We start from the raw sequence: 20,009 nt of genomic DNA on the forward strand, positions 1-20,009 counted from the left end.
TGGAGTAAAGTCAAACTGGCTAGTTTTTACCCTGGGACTGAAATATAGAGAACTAGATTTTATACCAGCTGTCCATGAAAGTTGAATATTTTATAAGTAGTTTATTTTTTTCCCATTTAAAAGGATGTGTAATAATATTCATGATAGGAGATTTGGCTGGCTTTTAGGAATTCATTTTGCTGGTGTACCTTAAGTCCCTCGCCTGATTGACAATATACTGAGGAAAAGAGCTAAGTTGCCGGGGCTTGAGGTCTAAGGGCAGCACTGACTGGTATTTGTTTCATTAAGCTTAGGCAAGCTATCCAATTACTTAATGCAAACAAGAAAAGTTTACACTAAACTCCTACTTCTTTGCTTGAAACTCTAGAGAATTTAAATGAGGAGAGATATGTATTTAAAAGAAAGAAATTTACATGAAACTTAAATCAGGGGCTTAATGTAGAATATATTAGAGTAGGACATCTAAAATATTAAGTGGGAAATGCCAATAAATAAAAAAGGAATGTATTCTCTAAGATACTTGGCCTGTTTAGTTTTGTTTTGAGATAATTCTTAAATCTTTGGAAACCCAAGTTAATAATGAGAGACTTACTTTATCTCCTGCCTTTACATATAAAGTCCTGCCTTCCCTTGGTCAGTGAGAGCCTCGGCCTTCTCTCCTTAGTGAAGTGTTTCCAGAACAACATGGCCTCTGGTGTTATAGCTCCACTGTCTGGGCAGCAGTATTCGGAGAGGCCCAGATGGCACGACCGTCTCATTTGGTTCAAAAAGAGAAACGTTGGTTGACAACTCATCCACCTTTCGCAGACGGCCATTGAATAGTATAGCTCCATGCGATATAAAACCAAAGGGCCAGAGGGGAAGCTTTGACAAGAATTGGGGGCTTCTGAAAACATAAGCATTTTTTCTTTGCAGAATTGACAGGAACCAGTGAAGTGGGAAACTTAGAAGAAAATAATTGCCATGCAGTATTTTGGAGGGGAGGGCGGGGGAAATGGAGAATGGTACAATTTTGAAGTTTCAAATCTATTGCTTTTAATTGGGAAATGGTACAACTTAGGAGCTTCTTATCTTTGGGCACTGGACAAAACTGAACCTCAGTCAGTATACCATTGAAACTCTGTCCTCCAAAAGAATCTGAAGGCAAGTAAAATTCTTTGCAGAGGTGATTTCAAGCCTCAGAAACCCTTCTAAGGCTGTCACAGGAATCTCGCTGAAGGAAATCCTTTCTTGGTGCTTCTGGACCACTGGTGTTTCCTCTGCCTAAGACACTGTCTTCTTCCCCATGTTGCTCAGTTAATGTCCTGTAGAGCCCAAGTTAAATACCAGTCCCACCCATGCAGTGTCACAGATACCTACCTACCTTTTTTAAAATAATGCATCTGTTGTTTGTAATCATGGCTCATGAAAGTAGGGACTGTGTCTCTTGTTCACTACTTTATTCTTAGTAACCAGAGTAGTCCCTCTCACCTACTAATTATATACTGAATAAATTTATGAATTCCAGTATGTAGTTTTTGTTGAGTACTGTAGTGAGAAATCTCAGGATTACAGTACTATATCTGCCCATCGAGTAGAAATTATAACAGTATCAACCTGAGAGATAATATAATGCCCCTCTGTTTCATTTATCCCCTGCCACCACCTTTTTCAATATTTTTTATGGAATGAGGAATAATATGTTTAAGGTATAGAGTTTTTAGAATGTTTACATGCAAGGGACCATAAGATTATATAGTAGTTCAATCTTCAAATTTTAAACCTGATGAAACTGAGGCTTATTAAATTGTACAGCTAAGTTGTTGATAGGAAATGAGGATTTGTTCAAAGTCCTACTGCCAAACTCCCTGATGACAAAAAATTTAGTTTCTTAAATAGTCACTGTATAGACCTTTAAAAAAGTTTTTAAAAATTTATAGACATTCCTTTAAAAACATTTGAGAATTTGTGCAGTTCTATTTATAAGGATGAATGAAAGTATAAGAATTAATTAAGAAAGGAAAATGATATTCTTTTTGGTCAGTTTGCACCACTGCCAATCCTTTTTCAATCCAGGTGTCAAATATAGTTAGGTGTTGATGTTGGAGGGGCTCTGGACTGTTGTGGCACCTCCTGTTGTAGGCTATTTAATGTAGCCTGGGATTATATCACAGATGTGCCACATCTAACATGGTGGCTAGGCCCTTAGAGGATACGGTTTGCCTCTCTAGTTGTTTCTTATATACCATAGCGTTCATTATATCACAGATGTGCCACATCTAACATGGTGGCTAGGCCCTTGGAGTATACAGTTTGTCTCTCTAGTTGTTTCTTATATACCATCGCCTTCTGTTCTTTTGCAGTTTGTTTTCCTTGTTTTGTTTGTGGTTGGAAATATGCCATTTATTTGTTTATTCATTCATACATGCATACATCAAAAGTTTTTCTTGCGTGTTTAGTATGTGGCAGGCACTTTTATAAGTACGGGGGATATAGCAGTGAACAAAAATAGGGCAAATCCCTTGTCCTTATGGAGCTATGGACAAGAGGGAAAGGAAGCAGCTTGTGAAAGGGTCAGGCTCCTGGAGTTAGTAGAGTCAATTTGTGATATTAGAAGTCCTTAGATATCATAAAAATAAAGCAAAACTTATTGGTGAAAAATTGGAAAAGATGATGGAGACGACGTTGTAGTTAGTGAATTCGGAGATTGTCTTCTTCATTTCGGAAAATCACTGCTTTCTCTGTATTCCTACCTGCGTAGTGGGTACTGTTATTATTACTGCTACTTACCTAACATTTACTGAGTGTGTACTATGTTATGGGCATTGTGCTAAGTGCCTTGTTTATATAGAACCCTGTAAGTTAGGTATTACATTATTTCATTTTACCCATGAGAATAACGGGACTCAGTGGAGGTTAAATAAAGTACTTACTCAGATAGGAAGTGTAGAGTCTTGATTTGGACCCAGAGTTTGCGTATCTGTATCAGTCATGGCAAGCTAAATATGTTTATTTTTATTATCACGTTGAAGACTTTTGTGCTCATGTTTTGCTTCTTTTTCATTAACTTACCAAAATCCTTATGATCCTGTATTTCTTAAAGTTAAACCAGGTAGAACTCCATATATAATTAAAATCTAAGCCGTACATAAGTAAACTAAAATGGAAAAAAAAGTAGTAATTGTTAAAATAAACAGTACTTTAAAATTAGATACACCAAATGTGGTAGATACGATAATCCAGTTGTACAGAATTCATTTTATGTTCATAAACTAATAGTAGCATTTTAATAAACATTTTATATATGTTTGTAAAGTACCTAGCACAGTGCTTAGTAGTTGATCCGTAAATGATAGTAATTTTATTATTTTATTTTAGTTTCCACCTCACATGTAAAAATAGATAATGCTTTTTTACTTATGGGTAAGATGTCCATAAAAATGCTTTAAAAACAGTGTTGTATATGATAACCTCAGCAGTTATTTGCACAATATTCTCCTGTGGACCACTTCATTTTCGATGTTCCAGGATTTATTTGAGTACAAGTGTATTTTGGTAATTAAGGGCTGTGGTCTTACACTTTAGCGTGCATCAGAATTCTGGAGGGCTTATGAAAAGACAGTTTGCTAGGCACTATCCCCAGAGTTTTCTGACTCAGCAAGTGTGGGGTGGTATCTGAGAAGGGGCATTTCTGACAGACTCCCAGTTGATGCTACTGCAGCTGGTTTGTGGACTGTACTTTTAGAACTGCTGTTCTAGGGAAGTGGTGTGACTTCTAATTATTGCTGTTCTCTTACAATTACACATATCTAGTGATGTTAATGTATTGATATCATTGATATTGCTGAATTTATTGTATAGTCCTTGTGAAATAATTTAGAGAAATTTGGTTTGTATGAGTGTCATTGTGCTTATTGCTTAGGAAGTTTCCCAAAGGTTACTTTTGCATTAGAGAATTTTGAAGTACAGATTTTAATTTGTTTCTATTCCTCTTTTTTTATTCAAGACACAAAGCTACACAGCTTTGATTTTTAGGGGAAAAGAATTATAACTTTGTAATATATCTTGCAAGGTTATTTTTTTTTCTGTTATAGTTGATTTCTGAGAATTTCAGAGTATCAGGATGATGTAGCAATTTAAAAATAGTAACAAAAAATTTTATCTCTAGTTTTTTTCAAAAATCTTTTTAAAACTAAAATTTGACAGGCTAGTCTTGAGTAGAATTTGCTGCTCATGATTCACATGTGTAAAGTAGATTTCACTCAGAATTTCACTTACACCAACATAACAATTTTACTTTTCCTTTTTAAAGCATAGCTATACCTTTAGGGATATGGTGGTATAGTAGGGTTATTCTCTGAAAGAAGAAAAGGCAATCAGAAAATCTTTGTCCATGAGATTAGACTGAAATCTTCAGTGATTCAGTGATTACTGAATGCCTCTATGTGCCAGGCACTATGGCAAAAATCAGTGCCAAAGTAATTTATCTTTATCATGTACAATGAGGGGTTTTAGTGGGTTGTAACTTAATATGATCTAATTGTGTGATGAGGCTACTGACAAATCTAATGCAATCCTGTGCTTCATTAATAGAACTAGTATTATGTACAGATCCAGGGAAGTAAGATTCTTCTGTCTTATTTTGCTAGAGTATGCCTGGAGGGTTAGGTTTAGTTTGGAGCTAACAGATAGATTGGAGTCATTCTAGAAGTGAGGAGCCCTGCAGTTGAAAGGTGTGGTCATATTTGCATATGAGAATTGTTGGAAAATAGGGATAATATACTGGGAGGAAAGGTGTCCTCATTAGTTCCCTAATGTCTGGCTTCTCTGCTGTGATGTAACATTCACAAGGACAGTGACCCATCCATCTTGTTTATCGCTGTGTCCTCAATGCCTAGCACAGTGCCTGGTGTGCATTCAGTAAATAGACGAGTTAAGTTTGGAGAAAGAGATGATGGTTACTTTCAAATATTTGTCATGTAGATGGCCTTTTTTTTTTTTGAGACGGAGTCTCATTCTGTTGCCCAGGCTAGAATGTAGTGGCATGATCTCAGCTCACTGCATCCTCTACCTCCCAGGCTCAAGCAGTTCTCCTGCCTCAGCCTCCCAGGTAGCTGGGATTACAGGCATGCACCACCACGCCCAGCGAATTTTTGTATTTTTAGTAGAGACAGGGTTTCACCATGTTGTCCATGCTGGTCTCGAACTCCTGACCTCAAGTGGTCCACTCGCCTTGGCCTCCCAAAGTGTTGGGATTACAGGCTTGAGCTACCATCATGCCTGGCCTAGATAGTTTGTTAATTACTTAAATTTTCAGAGGCCAAATGGAAGTACCAGGGCTGGAATTTTTTTGGTGGGCAGATTTTAATTTTACATAAGAAGAACTTTGTAAAACTTCGTTATATTTGGCAGCCAAATTAATAAGCTTCTTCATGTATTTGAATTTGGTTATTTTAAATGCTTGGGTGGATGCTACATGGGGATTTACTTCTATACCTGTTTTTTTGATAGATTATGGGCCAAGATGATTTCAGCTGTTGACCCTTTTGGCTATGTGCTTCTATTTTTTAATTATTTCATTTGATAGAAAATAATGTCAACTAATAAAATATTTTTTCTAACTTAGACAATTCTTGTCATTTTAGACTAAAGCAAGCCAAAGAGCTGGACCGAGAGAGGGCTGCTGCCAATGAGCAGTTAACCAGAGCCATCCTTCGGGAGAGGATATCAAGCGAGGAGGAACGCGCTAAGGCAAAGCACCTGGTGAGTATTAAAAATGTAGGAGAAATTTTCTTGCCTACAAGGAAATCTCTGATGTTTGGGAAGAGCTAAGTACTCTGTGCCAGCTCTTAGTGTTGATAATATTATTCATGTTCTCTTTGCTCAGATTTTGATTTTTGCCTTTTACAAGTCGCTTACAGTTTAGGTTTAACCATCAAGGACTTTAAAGGCAGGTAACTCTGGAAGTATTGAAGTAAAGACCAACATGTGGACATATGTACATGTTTCATGCCTGAAGGATTGTTGTGTGCTTTTTTTTCGTTTTCTGTCTTGTCTTTTTTTTTTTTAATTCTTTTTTTTTTTTTTTTGAGATGGAATCTTGATCTGTTGCCTAGGCTAGAGTGCAGTGGTGTGATCTTGGCTCACTGCAGCATCTGCCTCTGGGGTTCAAGCAATTCTCCAGCCTCAGCCTCCCAAGTAGCTGAGATTTACAGGCGCCTGCCATTATGCCTGGCTAATTTTTGTATTTTTACTAAAGACGAGGTTTCACCATCTTGACCAGGCTGGTCTTGAACTCCTGACCGTGTGATCCACCTGCCTTGGCCTCCCAAAGTGCTGGAATTACAGGCGTAAGCCACCGCGCCCGGCCTGCCTGCTTTTTTTCTCCTTTGCCTTTGGTTTTATTGTCTTTGAAACCTCAGGGGTCAGCAGTCTAGGCTTCTTTCTCTCGCTGCTGGTAACTACCAGGTGTTAGTCTGGAAGACTCTGGCAAAGATGAGTAAGATTTGATCAATCACTCTCTGGGGTTTAGGGAAGAGAAAATGTAGAGCCAGGGCCTTGGGGGAACAGTCTTTTCTAAGATAATTTTTTTTTTAAAGAAAATATTTTTTAGTCTTTTAAAAGATTACATAGACATGTTTTTGTTGTTGTTGTCTTTAAAAGTATTACCAACAGACAGAAGAAGGTTTAAAAGGCCCCCATCAATCTGTCTTTCTGATATAACCGTGGTTTACACTGGTGTGTGTTTTCCTCTAGATTATTTTTTTCTAGGCTTTTTAACATATTGAAGCATTTAGATAATGCCATAGATGGTGTTAAGCCTCATGAACATTTTCCTGTGTCACTGAACATTTTTCTGAAATGTAGTTTTTAATGGCTGAATAATATTCTGTCTTTCGTATTCAACATAATTTATTAAGCAATTTCTTATTGTTATTTAATAGATAAAAGTGGAGCTGCTTTGGGTGAAACCTGGAGTGTTCACTGCTTAGCCTCCACTTCAGCCTTCCTAGAAACCCAGATGTAACTCCTTGGAACCTTTAATCCTCAATGGAGCACAGTTGGGAACTCACTGGACAGGGAAAATGGGACCACAGAATGGAAAACTTTGGATGCAAGAGTGAGGGGGATTTTCCTAGTTCAGTAGGCAATTGGGAAACATTAAAACTTTATAAGAAGAAGGCCAGTTTCTAGTCTCTCCCATCCTTTACCTTGGTCACTTCTCTGAAAGACTAACCCATGAATAGCTGCAATCAGAGAACATGAAAGGAAGTCCATGCCTAAGGAATCAGTTCCTTCAGTGACAAATCTGGGGTCCAGGTTGCATGGGCAAATAGTGAAGCCAGAAAGAATAGAGGTGGTAGACGAAGAAAGAAATGTCAGTGGACTGACTGGCAGCTGCCCTGAGAACAGTACATGTATTGACTAGAACAAAGCGAATAAGAGAGGTGGAAGCAAAGTCAGTCATTGTGAAAGGGGAATAATTTCAGAATTAAAGACAGTAAGTTTTAAGTAACTCAACTGAAAATTAAATTTGTTGTATGTCTAAGCTGAAGGATATTTTGAGGAAGTTGAAAAAATGTCAGGTCAGTGGGTTGAAAGGTCATTTCCATGCATATTAAAGTCTCCAAATTTGGAAGCTAAGGATGTAGTGGAGGAGGTTAATAGCACTCATGTTTGAGGAAGGTACGAGAGCAAAACTCTTAGTTTTCAGCGGGCAGAATACCTTGGTTGACATTTCTCTTTGCCTCCGAGCATTTACTATTTTGAATCTTATGTTTGAAGCACTCTTTCTCTGTCTCTTTTTGTCTGAATTTGGATATACTGTCTTGTTCTCTTAGTTTATGGAGACCAGCAAGATTCAAAAACTCAAAAAACTCATTAAATGTATACACATACTCAGCAAGACACAAAAAGAGATTTCACAAAAAAAGTGAAAGTATCGAAAGATTTGTTACTCAGCATAACTAAAATATTAAGCAACATGTTTTGATTGGAATAGTGTATCTGTAGTCTGTTCTCTTTTACCTATTGAATCTTGTCTGTTGTTGTCTTTACTGTTTTGTGTAGCTGGTGAAGCATGAACAACTGGCCTCGTACATTCTGATTTGTAGATCTCTTCTTTACAGATTCTGGTTGTGTGGTATAGATGACAAATTGTAGTACTCACAACCTCTATAGAGCCCTCAAAGCACTTAGGGAATAAAAGTGGAATTTATACCACAGGATGACAACTGATTCAGAGGGTCCCTTCCTTCCTTTCCAGAGTGTTATCAGACATTTGCATGGTCTGCCATGACCACAGCAACATGGCTGCCTATGACATTTAGTTATTGGGCAATTCCCAATTTATTTACCAGATTTCTCCCTTTATTATTGTTATTTGTTATTATGGAAGACATACATATTCATTGGATCAAGATTAGAAAATAAATACAAAGAGATACTAAAATCACTCAATGTACTACAATTCAGAGATAGTTACTGTTAATATTTTGGTTTATTGTTTTTATATTCCTTTTTACTTCCCACTAAGTTGGTATAAAACATTTGATTTTATGTGTATTACTGTATTTCTCCAAACATAGATAATAGTACACACACTTTTATATAACTCTTAACAATAGCCTTCACATGAAAACATTTAGGCCATGTGGTAGAAGTTTTTATAGCAATAAATATGTTTTTGTATGGTCACATTTTAATAGTTGTGTTTCACTGAGTTTTTCACTAATTACTAAATTAATACAAGAATATTATAGAACATTTGGAAAAATTACAAAGAAAATCAGTATTATTATAATTCTGTCATCTATCATTAATGTTCAGAGGTATAAAGTTCTTTCTGCCTTCCCCATACGTATATATTTTATACATGCTTTAGGATTTCAGATTTTGCATCCCACCACCCTCCAGACCAGTACTGTGTGGTGTGGACAGTGATCGCAAGCCTGCTGTTGTATGTTAGTTCCTTGATCCCCAGCTGGAGAGGTGGGCATCTTCAGAACCCGTAATTGATGTGGGAGTAACCCCAAGAAGGTTAGCATTGCTCCACTGTGTGTGGAGGGCCCCTATTGCTGCCATTCTTAATTCTAATATGTGGGACTCTTTGAGTGGTGGCCAAGCATTGCTTCATTCCTCTTTATTTAGAACTCAAATGCTGCAGCCTGCAGGAAAGTAAAGATTGGGTTTCACACATGTGAAGTAATTAAAAAGTTGTCTTTCAGGAGAACGGGGGTGAAAGCACAGGAGCTGATGTGATGTTGGGACTGTGAAATAAAACGATTCCCACCCCTTACCCCACACCCCCCGCATCTTTCTGTCTCACTAACAGCTGACATTTAGGTTTCTGTCTCCTTAGATGTGAGTCCAGGCTTTTTCTTCCCACAGTTGTTTTAGCGGCTAGCTTTACTGAGGCTCTTTGAAGGGCAAAGTCATGATGGCCCTGTTGTTGAAGTTTTAAAACAGGATCAGATCAAAACTTTCCCCTTTGGAAGAATTGCTTTCACTGGGGAAGCTGTTAATCCCACTCTAGATTCTGGAAGAGTATACCAGCCTCTTCCTCTACTCAGCGCTGAGTGGTGCCAGCATGTTAATCAGTTGACTTTATCCAGAGGCTTTGGAAGAGGCAGTCTACTGATAATGATTTTACCTGCAAGAAAATGTTAAAAGCAGCTCATATTCAGAATATGCTTCTTAGGAGCAGGAAAGCACCTCTGTGTAAAGAATGAAGACTGACTAGAAAGACAAGACCAGGGAATTTGTAAAGTGAACGCAACTTGATATTATGTGTATTGTAAAGATCTTATATATGTGGTCTCGTATTTGCTGTCATTAGATTCTTTGTTGAAATTGAACAGTAGCAGGTTGGTTTTTTTGACTTTGCAATTATAGTTTCTTTTTAAAATACCAATTAAAATTTTGACTCACTGTTTTTTATGTCTTACTACATTATGCTGGTTTAATGTTAGATTTTTTTAATTTTTAATTTTTTATTGTTTTTAAAAATTTAAGTAGAGACAGAGTCTTGCTATGGATCTTGAACTCCTGGCTCAAGTGATCTTCTGCCTTGGTCTCCCGGAGTGTTGGGATTATAGACGTGAGCCACCGTGCCCAGCCACATATTTCTTGTTACCATCACAGAACTATGTAGTATTTTCTTTTCTTTTCTTTCCTTTTTTTAAATCTAAACGTTAAAAGAAGTCTCAATTTACTTAAGGCAATATTTACTTCAGTATTCTTCCATTACTCTTTGGACAGATGTTTTATTGAGTGCTTACTGTATGAAATGTACAATGTTAGGTACTAATAATCTATAAATAAAAGACAAAATCTTGCCCTTGAGGAATAAAAGGTAGAGTTTAAAAATGCTAAGTCTGTTATAGAGCCATGCTACTTATAGTCTTGTGAGGATTCTCACTTTTGGGAAGGCCAGGACTTTGTCTTTCTTTTAACTAATTGCTGTGTCTGCATTTATTTATTCAACACATAATTGAGTGCTTAATATATGCCAGTGCTGAGCAAACAGTAAGCAGTCAATAAATATTTGTTGATTGAATAAATGACTAATTGCATCTACTGAAGCCCTGGAAATAGGATGAGAGGAAATGGGGAAGAATAGAAAAGATTTTCTGGGGAAAGGACCCCTGAGCTGAATCTTGAAGTATGAGTAGGATTTGCTCCCAAGGTTGAGGAGTGGGATGAAACAGCCTCAGGTATTGCAGGCAAAAGCATGGAAACATGGGGACAGGGGGACACTAGTAGAAGTTGCTGAGAGGGAATCCTTGTGGCAGTTAGAACATAGTCTATTCTTTAATTGTATGTGTGTGCTGGGGGTTCACAACTTAACCCGTCTGGCATGGCCCTAGGTCCTGTTTATAATTGGTACCTGATTGCCACAAAAAGTCTGTTTTGCCAGTCTTATGGTCTCTATTTTAACATTAATGTTGGTCAGTGGTTGTGTCTAAACTGCAAAAGAGAGGGTGTATAAAGAGATATGTCCAACCTCCTATCCCTTTATGGTCAAGATCTCAGTTTTTTAGTTTCTCTGAGGTCCCCTTGGCTAAGAGGGGGTCTATTTAGTCAGTCATGGGGCTTAGGGTTTGATTTTTAGCTTACACTCCATAATGAAGTATGAAGGGAAGGGCAGAGGAGGAAATGGCAGGAAGCCCAAAGACCAGTTAGAAAGCCCTGTGTTAATCCAGGTGAGAACAGGTGGTACCCAAGTTAGGGCATGGTAGCAGGGATGCAGAGAAAAGAAGAGGCATAGGAACTATTTGGAAGGTAGTATTACTAGGATTTTAGGTTTGAAGGGTTGAAAGAAACGTCAAGACTAACTACAAGCAAGGCTTCTAGTATCAGCAACTTCATATCATTTTAAATACAAAAATTAGCAATCAATGTAAAAAATGTCCTGGGCTAAGCATAGTGTGAAATTTGACTTCAGTGTAGCATTGAGGAGGGTCCTGGCCTCAGATACTGCACCAGTTGTTTATTCAGCGCTTGGCAAGAACATTAGTCAGATCATTAGGTAATTTCTGTCCCTTTCTGCATTGTCCTTCATCACATATTTATTAAACACCTACTGTGTACTAAGCACTATTTGCCAGGGTTGCAAAGATGAATTAGATCTGGTTGCTTTTCTTCAGAGTCTGCAGTTAAGTGTCAGGTTTGTGGGGAAGGTTATTCTTGCCTTGTATATTTTGTCCCAACTTAAGTTATAATTTTTGAATTTGTAAAACCTTATACTGTAGAAAAAAAAATACAGTTAAAAAAAAAAGGGTGGGTGAATGCATAAATTTAGTTTTTGCAAATTTAAGCGACTGTTTCTCAAAATGTCACTTTTCATCCCCAGTTTGCCTTTTGTCTGAAATGCACCAGTGAAGCAATCAAGAAGAAGAATTGATTAATTTTGTGCTGTGTGCCTTTCAGTTCTGTGTTTTGTTTGTGCTTCAAACTGTGACAGTTGAAATTTCATGGTAAAAAAGAAAAAGGTTTTGAATTTGGGGTATAGAGAAAAATGACTAAATTAAAGGAAGCAGATGAGAACACTACTGCTGTCCAAGTGAGGTTCTATCCAAGGGGGAAAGGATACAACTGGGGTTGTAATTTTGAAATGATCGACATGCTTCATGCTCAAAAGTTCTGTGTAAGAGAAGAGTAAGAGTGATCACTTGGGATTTTTAGTATCACTGGAATTAGCCAGGTGAATGAAGTTGCAGTGTAAGCAGTAGTTTCCCGGGTTCTTTTATTGGGCATTTGAAGACAATTTTAAAAATAAATCTGTTGTTTTTGGGTGCAATTTAGACTTGGATTATAACCTCTGTTAAAACTCTCTCTCTGGTTATGTATGTTGTGTACTGGTTTTCTTGCCCTAGACACTAACCTCCAATTATTTGGATATCAGTTTGCTTTGAATTCCCAAAATGAAGTTAATGAATTTGAGCTTTTGCTTTTGACAACTATTGAAATATGGCATTTCCACGTTATGTTGGAAGGATTTGGGCCATTTAAGTGTTAGACATTTTCCTCAGTGTTATTGGTGAGAATGGGCTCTGGGATCCATCTGCAAATCCTGTTCTTTCTGACTCTTGCTCTCTTAATAGCTTACCAGGAAATTCAAAGGGAAGTATCCCTCACAACAGGTGAGAGCCTCCTGTGCCTTTGGATTTAGCAGGCTGTTAGGGCTTCTGAGGCAAAGCATTCAGATTCTGTTTTCTCCTTTGTGTTCTTTGTTATCATGTGTGGCCTCTGCCTCCTGTGTATTATGGCAGCATTATTATTATCAGCTGGAATGCACACACAACCTTATGAAGAGATTGTGAACCAAATTTTCTGTGGAGTAGCAGGGCAGCTTTAGGTATGTCTGCCACTGCACTGCAGTGAAAAAGGAGAAATGCCTTTTGTTTCAGTTTGCCCGCCTGGGCTGTACGTTAAGATCCCAAAGAATGAATAGGACTGCAATTACAGATTTAAACTTTGCTTGTATCCTGAAAACTTGCCCAGATTAATATATTTCTCAAATGTACATTGTCAGACCCCCTTTCCTCATCCAGGTTGGCAGAAATGCCTAGGTTCTTTTTTTTTTTTTTTTTTTTTAATAAAGGGTCTTGCTTGTTGCCCAGGCTGGAGTGCAGTGCATCATCACGGCTTATTGCAGCCTTGACCTCCCAGGCTCAAGCGATCTTCTCACCTCAACTTCCTGAGTAGCTGGGACTGGAGGCACATTCCACCATGTCTGGCTAATTTTATTTTATTTTATTTTGTGTGTGTGTGTGTGTGTGTGTGTGTGTGTGTTTAATTAAGAAACAGAGTTTTGCCATGTTGCCCAGGCTGGTCTCAAACTCCTGTGCTCAGGAGATCCTCCCTCCTTCGCCTCCCAAAGTGCTGGGATTACAGGCGTCAGCCACCGCACCCGACCAGAAATACCTAGGATCTTAACATCACCAAATAGCCTCCGAGAAGCGCAACATTATGCTGACTAGATATCGAGGGACCTGGAGGTGGAGAAGAGTGGAGTATTCTGGTCCTGGAGATCTCACTGCCAAGACTCAGGGGGCCGATCACGTAAACACGGTGTCACCATTCTCCAAGGAACTGTGTCAGATTGTGTGACCTTCTTGACAGTGATTAGAAAAGAAGACAGCACAGTTGAGTAGAATGCCATTGATGTTCTTGGCAGCAATTAGTCATATTTAAAGACAGCTAGGGAAAATAACTCTGCTTAGAATGTGTTCTGATATTTTCTAAGTGTGCTTTTGAAAATTCATCAAGTTACTTGCAAACCAGTTGGATCAGGGCAGCTCTTGTTGAGTGGTGTCCTAAGTGTTAGCTGTGATAACTTATTGACATCCTGTCACTTGGGTCATTATGGGTGTCCAGGTGAGATATGGAGAGCACTGTGTAAAAGTCCATAGGCAACTGCGGTGCAAAGGGCTGGTTATAATTCCATCTATTTATGATGACCTGGCATTCATTGTGAACATATTTACTTCATTGCCTGGTCTGTTGGAATTGTATTGAACTGACATCATAATCTCGTTTCCTACTAAAGAGGCTAAGAAATACGGCCCTTGGTATTTGCTTTAACCTGCAACAAATTAAAAGTTAAGCATAATCAAGTCTGTCAGTCCTTAAGAATCCCAAGTACATGTTTTGCACATTATGTTTTGAATGAGAATGTAAGGCAGATGAACTCCTTATATTCTTACAGCAATCTTTCCACATTGTCTTCATGGCTAGTCATACAACTGTCAGTTCTGATACAGTTGTTGTGACTCGTTTTCAACCTATTGTGCAGGGACCTGAGGTTTAGCAAATTCATATTAAATCGAACGGCAATATTGTTTACCATGTGATATACTATGTGATGTACCATGTGCAATAAGGCCTGCTTCATTTTTATTGCATATTAAATTTTTCACAGTGTTGAATATCCCAGCTCTATATTCCTTTTGTGTATCCTTGCTTTTATTGCTTTGATGTAATTCCTAATTGGCACTGAGTTATGCTTTTTCTGTGTTTCTTGATGCTCTGACCTGTGCCCTGATTTGGGGGTGGGAGCAGGCAGCAGCTATCTTCATGTACCCTGTAACTATTCCCTTAACCATAAAGACATTGGACATTTTCTTGCTCACTGTACTCTTCTCTTTACTAACTGTAGTTTAAGGATGACTTCTCTTGAAAATATCAAAGGGCAGAATTACCAAATGAAGAAAGGCTTCCATTCTCTCGAGAGCAGGAATCTGTTTACAAACCTGCAGTATTTATTACATACCTCATTTAGTCCATTCATCATTTTAATAGAAAAATGAGTCATTTTAGATGATTCTGAAATAATTCGAGGTAAGCTACATTGCTGCAGGCAGAATATGATTTACACAGACAGCACCATGCTATTTTCAAAAAAATACAGTAGAATGATCAGCACCAATAATTTATGATTACTTGTGGTAAACTTATCAAATGTCTTCATTGTCATAGAAATTTGTTGATTAAATAAAGCATTTAGAGTTTTCTAGCTAGCTTTTCCCCCTTCTTCCATCTTTTATGACAAATGGTTACAGAGTTCCATACTTACCCGCTGCCTGTTTCAAACATTGACTGTAAATTTAATTCCAGACTTGTGTTTAATATTTTCTTGTTAAGAAAGAACACCAGTCAGTGTCATGGGCCAGTTTTATTGGAGATGGTAAAACCTACTCATATACATTTTCTGCTTAGAAATTAAACTTCATCCATTTACAGTTTCTTTAGCCCAGTGTATGCACATATTTTAAATCCTATCTTACCTATCCATAGGTTACATATTTGACTCTCAGGAACACAGCTAACTCATTGCCTGGAACCATAGCTGTGAACCCCAGAGTCATCACAAAGTGATTCTAGCTAGTGTCTTGAAGCTTATGAGCTTTGTTGATAAGTAGCATCACAGTAAAAACCATATTTGCTTTTAGATTTAGTTTTTTTTTTTTTTTTTCTTTTTTTCATTTAACTAAGAGCCTTCAACTCTAGTATCTCCTTGGGTGTTTGATATGGGTAGACATCTATCATTCATTCTTATTAGAGATGATAAAAGAAACATTCAAAGAGACTGTGAAACTAAAGGTTGCACAGAGATAGAGCCAGGGTTACAACTCTGATCTTCTCTGCCGAGGTGATCTTATTTTGGGCACAATTTAGCAAGTTTAGTTTTGTTGTTGTTTTTTTTTTAACGTGTAATGGATTTGATTTATTACATTAGAAAGGGTGAGTGGACATTTAGGTACATGGACAAAGCAGAAATCACTGCAGCTAAAAGTAGAAAAGGCAACTAATTGTCATGCATGTGATACACTCACAGGAAATAAAACACACACACAGACACACACACACACACGAAACCCATAGCATTATGAGCCTACTTAGCATAGAGGCAGGCAGCCTTAACTACTTGAATAGGCTTTGTGTGTTCTTGCTTAGTAAAATAGTGTATGCACAATCATAATACTATCAGGGATTGAGAATAATCTGTTTACCAGCATGGGTGAGAAATATTAGCACTACCATTTCCATCTAAACCATTTTGCATTTAAAAAGTTCTGGCATGTCAACCTGTAAATTTCAGTATTAAAAGACATTCTCTTATGTGAATCCCTGTATTGCAAAAGATACTAGTCAAAGGAAGTGCTATTTGTACACTTTCATCAAGTCATTTTTGAATGTTCTTATTTAAAGAAAGTTTTCTATGGCCTGTTACACTTTGGGAGAAGTGATTGATATAGACACAAAAGGACCTGGTTTCTAGCGATTATACATTCCCTTGGCCTCAGAGGAATACTAGTATATAAAGGCAGAAACTTTCTCTTTTTTTTTTTTTTTTTTGAGACAGAGTCTCACTGTGTTGTCCAGGCTGGAGTGCAGTGGTGTAGTCTTGGCTCACTGCAGCCTTCTGCCTCCCGGGTTCAAGTCATTCTCCTGCCTCAGCCTCCTGAGTAACTGGGATTACAGGTGTGCACCTCCACGCCTGGCTAATTTTTGTATTTTTAGTAGAGATGGGGTTTCACCATGTTGGTCAGGCTAGTCTTGAACTCGTGACCTCGTGATCCACCCACCTTGGCCTCCCAAAGTGCTGGGATTACAGGTGTGAGCCACTGCACCCGGCCTTCTCTTTTTTATGTCTAACATAAAGTCTTCATTTGTGGGGAGGTAAGAGATGATCCAATTATTTTTGTCAATTATTTTGTCAGTTATTCAATTTTGGATAATAAAGACGCATTAATCTGGGAGAATGCTTGTTGAGAGTAGAGGTAGGCTTGCTGCAATAGAGTATTTTTAGGAATAAATGTGATATACATTAGCAGTGTCTACTCATTAGTGAATTCAATCACTTTTGTATTTTCATTGAGTTTTATGAGAAATTTAAAGGGAGATATTCTACAGTTTGTTTGTAAAGCCACGCTCTGAATAGAGTTTGAAAAACTATGCCATTGACCATTTTGGATATTTGTTAAGTTTAAACAAACAAACAAACAAAAAAGGAAACAAAAAATTGGGGATGTAGTTGTATAATTGTTAATGTAGTTTTCAATTATATTTTCCAATTCCAAGAATAATTCTCTCAACAGCAGGTGAACTAATGTATTAAAAATTAGTTTATTTCCAAAAAATAAGCTCTTTTCTCATAGCTCTGATAGAATGATAGGAAAGAGCTGGTAACTGATCTTACTACTATTGCAAAAACTAACAACTGAGTATTAACATTGCTAGATTATGTGTGCGTGTGTGTGTGTGTGTGTGTGTGTATCATTTGTGTTGCACAGGGTAAAGGTAGAGACACTAAGAAATTAGAATTTTAAAATTCCTTTCTTAAACTTTTTACTTTGAAATAATTTTTAGCTTATGGTAAAGTTGTAAGAATAGTAGCAAAGAGCTTAACTCTGATTCATCTATTTTTAGACATTTAACTCACTTTATCATTCTATTTCTGCCTACATATATTATATATATATATATTTTATATATATATTATATATGGGGGAGGGGATCATTTGAGCATGGGTAGAAGACATGCTTATTTACCTCTTAATACTTCTGCCTCTTAAAAATCAGTGTTTCTTACATAATCAAGTATAGTTGTCAAAATCAAGAAATTTAACATTGATGACTATTTTAATATTTAGCCCAGATTTCAATTTTGTCAATTATTTCAATAATGTTCTTTATAGCAACTGTTCCTCTGGATACAGGATATATTCTAGGATCATATATTGCAACTATTGTAATTGTTGTGTCTTAAAATTCCATTTTTTTTTTTTTTTTGAGACGGAGTCTCGCTCTGTCGCCCAGGTTGGAGTGCAGTGGCGCGATCTCGGCTCACTGCAAGCTCCGCCTCCTGGGTTTACGCCATTCTCCTGCCTCAGGCTCCTGAGTAGCTGGGACTACAGGCGCCCGCCACCGCGCCCGGCTAATTTTTTGTATTTTTAGTAGAGACGGGGTTTCACCGTGGTCTCGATCTCCTGACCTTGTGATCTGCCCGCCTCGGCCTCCCAAAGTGCTGGGATTACAGGCGTGAGCCACCGCGCCCGGCCTTAAAATTCATTTTAAACATGATTTGCAAACAGTATTAAGATGAATACTGTTAACTTCAATTTATGAATTACTGCTGTCATTGCTAGAGTTTTAGTAAGAAGAAAGTGGAATGGGCAAAAAAGCGGTGAAGAGTTTCATTCAGACCTATAGCTTAATATTCTGTATTGTGGGTGAGTGGAGGAAAAATCATTGTTTTGGAAATTTTCTTTTCATGAACTAAAAATGCTTTCACCAGCATCTGTATAGATCCTGTATCTTCAAAGTCCAGCAGGCATCCATGTTGCATCATTAAAAACTGTTAGAGAATAAACTCTTCCTATATTTTGACAATTTTTGAAGAGTAATATCATCTGAAATAGCCTTCTCTCTGTCCCTCCACCCTCCCCTTCCAGGTACGACTCCATGTAATTTTAGGCAAATTGCTTCCTTTTCTTTATGCCCTTTGTTTCCGTCTTTTTAAAATGAGGACAAGGTCGTTAATGTAGTTTTTTTTCAAGTCTCTTACCTTGAATAAATATCTAAATATAGGAGTTCTTACAGAATGCTAAGTTCTATATACGTATAAATTGAGTTTTTATAAAGTAATTTTGTTTTATGAATAGGTTACCAATTCCAAGAGTCACATTTATTTTAATTTTCTTTGGTTATTAAAAAAGTCCATTTTAGAAAAAGAAAAACAGTTAAAGTTGAAAGCCTCTATTTTCTTGGTTAAATTGGATTTTTGTTATTGAATACTTATTCTGATTAGTAGAAGTGGTTTAGTCACAGGCCAGGCATAAATGCTTTTAGACAGTCACTGAATTGGAAGTGTCAACATGAGAGAGGGATCCTTTTCTTGGAAATGGGAGCATGGGATCTTTCTGCTAATAGTGTTTGTTGGCTGAGAATGAAAACTCAGAGCTTTGTTAGGAAAATAAACTTAAATTGGCAACAACCTGAGTGTGAACCTGGAGGGCATTATACTAAGTGAAATAAATGAGATACAGAAAAACAAACACTATGTTCTAACTTGTATGTGGAAACTAGAAAAGTTGAACTCTTAGAAGCAAAGAATAGAAAGGTGGTTGCCAGAGGTTGGGGGCGGGAGAAGTGGGGAGATTTGGTTAAAGGGTACAAAGTTTCAGTTATAAGATAGATGAATAAGTTCTGTGGATCGAATGTACAGCATTGTAACTATAGTTCTACAGTATTTTTAATAATACTCTATTGTGTACTTGAAATTTGCCAAGAGAATGGATCTTAAATGTTCTTAACTGCATGCATGCATCGTGTGTGTACACACACACAGGTGTGAGATGATCGATGTGTTAATTAACTTGATTGTGGTAGTCATTTTATATTGTATATGTATATAAAGTCATCTTGCTGCATAACTAAAAATACGTAATTTTTACTTGTCAATTATACCTCAGTAAAACTGGGGAAAAATACAGAACTGGTGGGAAAAATATAATTAAGTGACCCAAATTTTTGTATCATAGTGGATGAAACCCCTTTGCTATCTCTAAGCTTAAACAAAGATTCATCTTTTTGAATGCTTGCTTGTTTTCCATGTCTTTCTTCAGTTCATTAAAAGTTAATATATTTGTGAGACAGGGTCTTTCTCTGTTACCCAGGCTGGAGTACAGTGGTGCAATCATAGCTCATTGTAGCCTCGACCTCCTGGGCTCAAGTGATCCTCCTGCTTCAGCCCCTCAAACAGCTGGGATTACAGGTGTGTATTACCACACCTGGCTAATTTATTTTTTATCTTTTGTAGAGATGGGGTCTCACTATGTTGTCTAGGCTGATTTTAAACTCGTGGGCTCAATCGAGCCTCCTTTCTAGGCCTCCCAAAGTGCTGGGATGACAGGTGTGAGATGCTGCACCTGAACCCCTTTTTTTGTTTGGTTTTTTGTTTTGGCGATAGAGTCTGTCACACAGGCTGGAGTGCAGTGGCACCATATTGGCTCACTGCTACC

At 37.5% G+C, this 20,009-nt stretch overlaps 1 protein-coding gene across 2 annotated transcripts in view; it reads left to right on the forward strand.

Annotated features, from left to right (window-relative positions):
- LOC105471361 (coiled-coil-helix-coiled-coil-helix domain containing 3) overlaps positions 1-20,009 on the forward strand; it is a 295,451-nt gene that overhangs the window by 101,968 nt on the left and 173,474 nt on the right. For both annotated transcript variants that reach the window (XM_011723814.2, XM_011723815.2), the window contains exon 4: positions 5,625-5,742. In XM_011723814.2, coding sequence (XP_011722116.2) covers positions 5,625-5,742 — 118 coding nt within the window. The remainder of the gene's footprint in view (positions 1-5,624; positions 5,743-20,009) is intronic.

The sequence above is a fragment of the Macaca nemestrina genome, chromosome 4, assembly GCF_043159975.1.
Source record: "Macaca nemestrina isolate mMacNem1 chromosome 4, mMacNem.hap1, whole genome shotgun sequence".
NCBI lineage: Eukaryota > Metazoa > Chordata > Mammalia > Primates > Cercopithecidae > Macaca > Macaca nemestrina.